This window comes from Electrona antarctica (assembly GCF_951216825.1).
Source record: "Electrona antarctica genome assembly, chromosome: 9".
NCBI lineage: Eukaryota > Metazoa > Chordata > Actinopteri > Myctophiformes > Myctophidae > Electrona > Electrona antarctica.
The window spans coordinates 47,126,080-47,135,557 of record NC_136790.1 but is presented as its reverse complement, the minus strand read 5'-3'; the positions used below and the strand labels follow the sequence as shown (position 1 = coordinate 47,135,557).

The 9,478-nt window shown below is 45.4% G+C and overlaps 1 protein-coding gene across 1 annotated transcript in view; it reads left to right on the top strand.

Annotated features, from left to right (window-relative positions):
- The window catches only part of LOC306929358 (cadherin-22-like), a 122,787-nt gene that overhangs the window by 10,409 nt on the left and 102,900 nt on the right, over nt 1-9,478 (top strand). The window contains exon 2 of the mRNA XM_079509859.1: nt 6,646-6,940. Coding sequence (XP_079365985.1) covers nt 6,646-6,940 — 295 coding nt within the window. The remainder of the gene's footprint in view (nt 1-6,645; nt 6,941-9,478) is intronic.

Genomic DNA, 9,478 nt, shown 5'->3' with positions numbered 1-9,478 from the left:
ACAGTACAGTTGGGTGCCACCGATATTGTCCCTTATCATTTGACCCATTTAGGCCTGACCTCAACATTTTAAAAAATCCTTCTAAATCCTCCAGTTTTCTGAAATAAATATTTTCACGATTTTTCAAAAATAGCAGACCTACAAGCTCGTAGCGCGCCACTCGCTGATTTCAATAGCTAAATTATACCAATGTTTAAAACACCAAAAGGGGTTCCCGCCCAAAATGGGTTAACTGTCCTTTTGCGCAGATCACGCAAACCTCAGCAAAAAGAAAAGGACAATATCGATGGCCTCCAACTGTATGCAAACAAAACAGATAAAGATGATAAAGATAGCCTGATGAAGGCCGCATAGGCCGAAACGTTGCTGTTTCCCTAAATAAAAGTTGGTCACTTTCATTCTTGACCCACACCCTCTTCTGCCTCTTCCACAATGATCGATTCACTTTGGCCGCGCTGATGATCAGCGTTCGTTGATCATCCTTCAACACACAACCGGCCGCTGGGGTGACGGTAGCCCACTTCAGACAATCCTCCCCGCTTGGATCATGATGTCACGTCAATAAAACAGTAACAGTCTGCGATACAGTTCTGTATTTTATTCTGCTTTTCGTCGAGCAGCAGACATAAAACAAACGTCATGTCATCCTTGTCACACATTGTGCTGCTGTCCGACCGTCGCGAATCAGGTCACTGCAGTCTACGTGCTCCACGGCGTAACGTTTTTCTTTCGCTAACTCTCATTCCATTAAAAATGTAATTAAAAACATATATATAGGCTAATAGTCTACCTCTACCTGTCCTGTCCACTATTAATCGAATGTTGTGTCACTGTTGTTCCAGCCACACACAAACACAGAATAGACAGGTGAGATACGGAGAAAAAAAACCTCCATAAGACACTGAGTCATTTCACTAGTTACACCCAGAGAACAGCACTCATCGTGGGCAAGCTGATCCGCCGTGAGTCCGCTGGCTGGAACAGCCTGGTTGCGATGGACACGCCCCCAAGCCAGTACAAGCTTTGTTTCCGTATCGATACGGGAAAAAAATGGCCGGCGCATTATTTACAAAAAATCTCGAGTGTATAGCAGACATGTCATTGGTCATGGTAATCACAACTTATTTATTTATTTCATTATGAAGACGCTAAAATAGTGCAATCCCAAGGGGCTTTTAACATGGGATCCAATGGGATGACGTAGGGGAGATACTATCGATGACACTCTGTTTTGGCTCGGCCCTCTCCGACGCGGTGGGAGGGATTTTTCAGAGTAGTGGCCACTAGCCCGCCCCGACTTCACACAGCATTGAACAGGCTGTATAGAGCCTTATAGTTGCATTTTCGATTATTATCACAACTTTGTCATAATTAAACTCAGACAAAGTAGATGCCAGCGTGATACTCTGCCTTTAAGACTCCCACCTCTGCAAGGTTTGATTGCTGCTATTCAAAACATCAAATTAGCTTTCAAACAGCTTCTTACCACAACTCGGAGAAAGGCCATGTCTAATGCATCCAAGTTCAGGCTGGTCCCATGTCATACTACTAACCTTCAGAACCAGTTGGTTTGCATTGACTTCAATAATTGAATGTGTTACTATAATGATGGTCATTTACATAATCACCCTGAGACATGTTATATTATGTGAGCCAATTCAAATGTAGTTCAGTCAGATTTACTCCCGTATTGGAAAACAATATGTGAATATTATATTTGACCTTGGCATTCAGGCTCTGCTACATTGCTTAGTGCAGGAAGAAAAAAAAACCCATGGGAAAACAAAATGGTCAATTCATAATATCAATGAATTAGCAGTCCCTATTTTGGGCATTTTTTTAATATTCTTCTGCATCAGTCCATTGTTTGCGTTAAAAAAACGGCCCTTGCCGATTCATACTCCTATTTTAGAGCCGAATAAAAGTCGGTTCAGCTCTGTAGAGCCTACAATGTGACGTCATTTGAGGTTCGGGGGGGGGGCGGGTACCGTCCTAAAGTCGGCTCTTCGATGCTACTGAAAATTTCTGACGAGCCGAAATCATTTCGGCACTACAGCGCCGAAACAGCGGTACAAAATAGGTGTATGAATCGGCCCATCTCTAACATCTCTGCTTTAGAGCTTGGCTCTGCTAAATGCTATATATATTATATTTCCACCTCCTGGTACTGGAGAGTTATATTTAAGACTGTAGTCTTTACATTGTGTGTTAGTTCAACTTTTACTGGAGACGTGAAGCGACACAGAGATGGTCTGTTGGAGCCAAGTCTATGGACTTTTATTTTTTCTTACAGCACCTTCATTCTTTCTTTCCCATGTCCGTATATATACGGACCCCGCCGCTAGGGGACGTCATATCCCATGTCCGTATATATACGGACCCCGCCGCTAGGGGACGTCATATCCCAGCCCCAATGTATATTCCGTCTATATAATGGTTGAGTCCCACGGCAGCTTTTAACATTGGTCCGGTTGCTATGGCAACGCCCCACCGCTCCAGCTATGGGATTGAAATTATAATCACTGTGTAAAGCAGTTGAAAGGAGGATTTTCAAACGTCCATAAATCGTAATCCAGGAGAGCTGTCCTTGGTGGATCTTCTACCATCCAAATTTCTGATTGAATTTGTGCCTTTGTACCGCGACGCTCCTGCCATGTAAAAGCTTCTGACGAAAGGTAAACGGTGTCTGTGTGTGCTTGTGCCAATGATCCTAACGTGTGTGTAGTGAGTATGTGTGGGGGGCGGGCAAACTCTGACTCTTAAAGTGAACGCGTATGGTGGCACCTGGAACTGGGATTTATGCTAACAGCTAGCCACAATAAAAGAGTTAAACATCATAATTGGTGCCCCTCATTTCACACAAGTGTGATTTTCCATGATTTACATGCTGTACAGTCAAATGATCTCTCTGGCCTGCTGAAGAAATGAAGTCAGAATAAATGATGAACTCCCAACTAGATAAATGGTAAATGGTGCATTTATATAGCGCCTTTATCCAAGGCGCTTTACATAGACTAGAATTTTGCCGCCCTTTGGCCGGCTCATCCTAGAGTTACGTTGCAGCGCAATATGGGAAGAAGGAAATTGCGGGAGTTGACAGACTCCTCTTCATGTTTCAGCTGTGTTTTGAAACCCAGTATTGTGCCCTGCACATGTAGTAACGGATGGGTTATTAATTATTATTACTAGCCCTTACCCGTTGTGAGATACCCCCCCCCCCCCCTTGTGGCCGCCGGGGTTACTGCACCCTGGGTGCGTTTTTAATTCACTAATAAATTCATTATTAATCATTAATCAATGCCTGTGTGTGTGGGAGCGATTGGTGCAGGTGGTGAGGAGATACGGCGGTGTTTCTGACACACATTCATTCAGACAGACAGACATTGACTGAATTATGGTCAATGCCTGTGTGAAAAGTGGGAGCGATTGGTGCAGGTGGTGAGGAGATACGGCGGTGTTTCTGACACACATTCATTCAGACAGACAGACATTGACTGAATTATAGTATGATGTGTTGTTGCACGCACACACACACACACACACACACACACACACACACACACACACACACACACACACACACACACACACACACACACACACACACACACACACACACACTCACCCGCGCACTTGTCAATTCAAGTCCCCCCCGGCCTTGCGATACAAATATCCTCCACAGTGTACTGTGAAGTTGTGAACCCGTGGCACTGATGCAAGGTCCATGTTGTACGGCAGCTGCTTTAGCTGCGTTCACCAAGCGTAGTTGTGTGGCGTGTCATGGGTCCTTGTTAGTGTAGTGTAGTCAACATGACGTGGTGTTTGTCGACGCGTACTGTTACTGAGGTGGAGTGTTCGCCTGTCCGGCACAGCAGCCAGAGGGGGAGGGGGCTGAGGTAGGATGAGCTGGTGTGGGGCAGAGGCAGCGAGGTTGGACATTGAGGGGTTGGAAATCATCCCGGTCGCGTGGTTCATGTAACGCGTGTGTCACTGTGAAGGCCGTAGACTACAATGCGACATTGGACTGGCCCCATGAAGTGAACAGAGTTGGCGTAACTCGGCAAAGTGGTGACGATTTTGACGTCACAGCAAACAGGCTGGTGGTGTTCATATAAATGGGTATTGTACTGTAAATATGACGTGATAGTGCGTGATGTCTGGACAGGCATGCTGTTGGTGTTGTGCATGGTGAGATGTGTGCAAACGGTGTGGTTTGGTAGGAGAAGGCGGACAAAGGAGGGGGTTTTGCACTGGCTATTAGTGTGGCAGGATTGTGCATCAATTCACCCATTCACACACACATTCATACACCGGCAACCATGCAAGGCACCAACCAGCACATCAGGAGCAATTGGGGTTCAGTGTCTTGCTCAAGGACACTTCGACACTAACTCTAGGGGAGCCCGGGATCGAACAGTCAACCTTGCGGTTACCATCCAGCCACTCTACCCCTGAGCCACCGCCGATATTAGGTATCTATGTGAAATGAGACCAGCGGGGGAGGGCTATAATAACTATTAACTATTAAACAATACTAATGTATCACAGCATGTGAAAGCAGCCTCAGACTCTGTTCTTGTGAGACATTATTACAGCAAGAAATCCTGATTCTTTTCTCCTCTGTACTTCTTTCCCCTGGTGACCAATTTCCTGCATGTTCTGTTTTTACCAATCCACATTTGACTACGTCTTTACCGCTAATGGTTCTGTTTGCTTTAAAGCTGACGTAAATCCTGGCAATGACCTTTAGAGTGTGTGTGTGTGTGTGTGTGTGTGTGTGTGTGTGTGTGTGTGTGTGTGTGTGTGTGTGTGTGTGTGTGTGTGTGTGTGTGTGTGTGTGTGTGTGTGTGTGTGTGTGTGTGTGTGTGTGTGTGTGTGTGTGAATCACTCCAGTGAGGACGGACTGACAGATGGATGGACACATCTACCCTGAGGGGAGAGAAACAGAAGCATGCATCACAACAGAATCATCAACTCTGTGCGTGCGTGCGTGAGTGTGTGAGTGTGTGTCTTAGTGTGTGTGAGTGTGTGTGTGCGCGCTACACAATTCTTAAATGTAGTATTTTTGTTTGTGTGGGCGGTTGGGTATGTTTGATTGAATTAATGTGATGCAAGTAAATTCATGTTTTTATATTGAGAATCAAAGACAGTGAGCCAGAACGATACAGTACGTAAACAGTGATACATCTCCAGTCACACTTTCATTGGATAACTCTCTCTCTCTCTCTCTCTCTCTCTCCGTATTTCTCAGCTCTAGAAACTCAAGCTTATTTTATTATCACTGAAATATTAATGGCGCCAAAAGTGTATATTTTCTCTGTTCATTTATTTGACTTGGGGATGATTCAGAATGAAGAGAAAGGGCAAAGAAAGGCCGATATAAAGAAGAAGAAAAAGGTTGGGGCAAAAGGATGAGCGAAGCAATATGGAGGCACGTGCTTGCATTATCCTGCGGTTTTACGACAAATACTTAATGAAAACCCCTGTGAGGGTGATAGAAGCCTGTATTTAATTAAGCCTTTATAAAGTATTAACCAGGGAGGCTGGGGTGATCTCTACCATACCCCCCCTTCCCCACTTCCCCTCTCTCCTCTCCCTGGGCCTGTTCGGTAGATTGAAACACGGTTATACTGCAGAGAGGGCTCGGAATTATAATTTCAGGTAGAAGGCAATTGTGTGTGTGTGTGCGTGCGTGCGTGCGTGCGTGCGTGCGTATTGTGAATACAGATAAATGAGAGTGAAAGATGGACATGGAGAGAGAGAGTATGAGGGACATGGAGAGAGAGAGAGAGAGAGAGAGAGAGAGAGAGAGAGAGAGAGAGAGAGAGAGAGAGAGAGAGAGAGAGAGAGAGAGAGAGAGAGAGAGAGAGAGAGAGAGAGAGAGTATGAGGGACATGGAGAGAGAGTGCCTGCAGACCCCATGAGAGAGAGAGTATGAGGGACATGGAGAGAGAGAGCCTGCAGACCCCATGATCTTTGTAAAGACCCAAAGGGGAGGTTGGGGCTCTCGTTCGTCGCAGCTTCCAGAATGTCTTCTAATCACATTAGGGGAGAAGATCTGATTTATATGAGCTCTTTAAGTTCACTTTTCAACCTCGGCAGCTACACTACACTTCCCCACCTTTAACAATCTCTGAAATGACTTTGATCTCCTAATTTGGGCATCATATCCTGTGAAGGGCATGCCGTGTGGAGACGGTGTAAATCATCATAGGAACTGCTGTCTTTTTTCATTTTTTTTCACGGCAGTGTGATGATGGCTGGCCCAGGGGGAGTTGAGAATGGACCTTAAGCTGCATTGGCTGCTGGGAAATAGATGAGAAAATGGAGGTGGAGGAGAACACGCTGAGTCATACGCATTGTGGTCATGTTTCAATCTCCAGATGTCATTATGTGGAAATAATCATTCACATAAAGCACAGCTATCCACAGTGGTAGTTCGTTACATTGGAGCTTCACTCCATTGATATGGGCCAGTGCTGTTAGAAATGTACAGGGATTTCAACCTTTTGAAGAATCCCTCCAGGAAATATAAAATAATTACTTTTATAAGCTGAAGCCAGATAATGTAAAAAGAAAAATGAATTGAAAACAAAACAAACAAAGAAAAGCAAAGTTTTAAATAATATTTGCATCCATTTTCAGATCCACACAGACTCGGATGAGGGCGAGGGGAACATTAAGTACACCGTCTCCGGGGAGGGAGCGGGCACCATCTTCATCATCGACGAGCTGACGGGAGACATCCACGCCACGGAGCGGCTGGACCGCGAGGAGAAGGCCTTCTACACTCTGCGCGCGCAGGCCCGAGACCGGCTCTCTGACGACCCGCTGGAACCCGAGTCCGAGTTCGTCATCAAGGTCCAGGACATCAACGACAGCGAGCCCAAGTTCCTGGAAGGACCGTACATCGGCAGCGTGCCTGAACTATCGCCGATAGGTAAGTACGATGATTTGTCTTCATGTTCTCCTGTTTCCTTTGTCCTGGACGTGCTGAAAGGTTGTCACAGAGAAGAGGCAAAGGAGAGTGTCATGGTAGGATTCTCCCCCATATTAACCACTTAAACCCTATATTTGTTGATGAACAACCCAGGGGTTTATACTTGGGCTCCTATAAGTCTACAAGTTGTCTGTTTTTGTCAAATGTTGGCCTGTTATGACCCAGAAAAGCAATGCTAGGGTTCATGTGGTTAAAAAAAAGAACACAAAATAATGTTGAAGAGAGATAGCAGACAGGGAAATCAATCTCAGATAGGAGGAGGAAGGTACAGAGAGTTACAGAGTTACAGAGTGTCTGAGCTGTTGCCTAGCTATCAAGGAACTGAGAGATGAGAGCATATCGACTGAGAGATGTTGTCATGGATGCAAAGTGAATGGAACCCAAAATGCAGAGTCACAGGAAACAGAGCAGCTTTTAAAGTATTTAATGAAGACTGAGGCAAACCTTACACAGATATTGCTGGCAGGAAGTAGGCAGTGGAACAGAATCATCAGAATGACAAAGTAGTCAAGAACAGGGAACCAGGAACAGGCAAGGTTGATTAGCAAAGAGTTCACAGGTTTGCTGATGAGGGAGTTGGACACAGGTGTGTAAGTGGGACTGCAGTGTGGTGGAAATGAATGTGGGAGTGGCCATGGTGGAGTCACAGACTGAGGGAGAGAGACTGTGACAGATGTACTGTACTGTACTGTACTGTACTGTACTGTACTGTACTGTACTGTACTGCACTGCACTGCACTGCACTGTACTGTTAGAGTATTAAGGAGCCAGTATAGACTGAGATATGTACTGTACTGTACTGTACTGTACTGTACTGTACTGTACTGTACTGTACTGTACTGTACTGTACTGTACTGTTAGAGTATTAAGGAGCCAGTATAGACTGAGATATGTACTGTACTGTACTGTACTGTACTGTACTGTACTGTACTGTACTGTACTGTACTGTACTGTACTGTACTGTACTGTACTGTACTGTACTGTACTGTACTGTACAGTTGGACAGTATTAGGGAGCCAGTATAGACTGAGCGATGCACTGTACTGTACTGTACTGTACTGTACTGTACTGTACTGTACTGTACTGTACTGTACTGTACTGTACTGTACTGTACTGTACTGTACTGGGACCAGGGGGTTTGCACTGTTCTGCTCTACTCTCTGATGAGCATCGTGGCCTCGTCCTCACCCATCATAAACACATTGAGTCCCATGTGGTGGATATAAGTGGTGGTGCTTCAGGGTGCCGGGTGTTTTCAGGCTATTCCCCTATGACTCGCGTCCGGTTTTGGCTAACGTCTTGGATGCTAATGTATTAGCGTTAATGCTACCGAGCCAATCCTTGCTCTAGAAAACGCTAATGCGCTTACCGAAACCCTGCTCGCAACTCTCTCTCTCGTTACGAGTAACACGGCTTGCTGCAGCCTTCTCCCGGAAGTGTTTGGTCTAGCTCTCTTCTGGCGACACTGAAGTTCGAGTTCACACCAGAGACACGCCCACACTGCTCGTCACTACCCCACACTGCTCCCACCCGGCCACAGGATAATCAGACAAGACATCCGAACATCGCCGATCTGGTCAACGGCCTAAAACAGAAGCTAATGGCTATTGAGAAACACAAGCAGTGTGGGCGGGGCCCTGGCAACCGTGCATAGCAACCGGAGCAGTTCCAAAAATGAAACCCAGAGCGTACCAAAATGTCCTTGAGGGGGCGTCAACATATGTGTCACGTGGTATACTTGTTGGCTTGTCTGGTTTGTTTATATTGAGCGACTATCCGGTGTGCTTTTTTTAAACTGACCTCACAATGGTGCAGACTTGCTCAGTAAGTGCCACAGCAGGTCACGTCGAGGGAATGAGCCAGAAAACAGAATTAGATTTTCAGCTTTCCAGCATGGAGACAGCATCAAGGAACCCAGATTGACGAGTTTACAAAAAGACGTAGAATGGCTTGGATCTCGGCTGTACGGCGCACAGGCACAGAGACATAACGTTCAACAAAGTATCTAAGAACAGCCGTGTTTGTTCACAACATTTTCCTTGTCCATGTAAGGTATTTGTGCCCGACGTTCTTTCTATCCATCCTGGTGTTGGTTCACTATGTTGTCGCCAAGAACGAGCTCAATATTTACACCGTCACTCTATTCTGAGTGATGTGGGCTAGAGTTTAAAGCCCACAAGAATGGCGCCGCTAGCTTTTCAGACGCCGCCCCCTCTTGGTGACGTACACGTTTTTACACCCTATATCGATATCAATGCTATAGCGATATCAATGCTGTAGCGATATCAATGCTATAGCGATATCAAACTATAAACAATGCTATAGCGATATCAAACTATAAACAATGCTATAGCGATATCAAACGCCTTAACCCATTTAGGCCTGACCTCAAAATGTAAAACATTTCTTCTAAATCCTCCAGTTTTCTGAAATAAATATTTTCACCATTTGAGCTTGTAGATATGCTATTTTTCAATA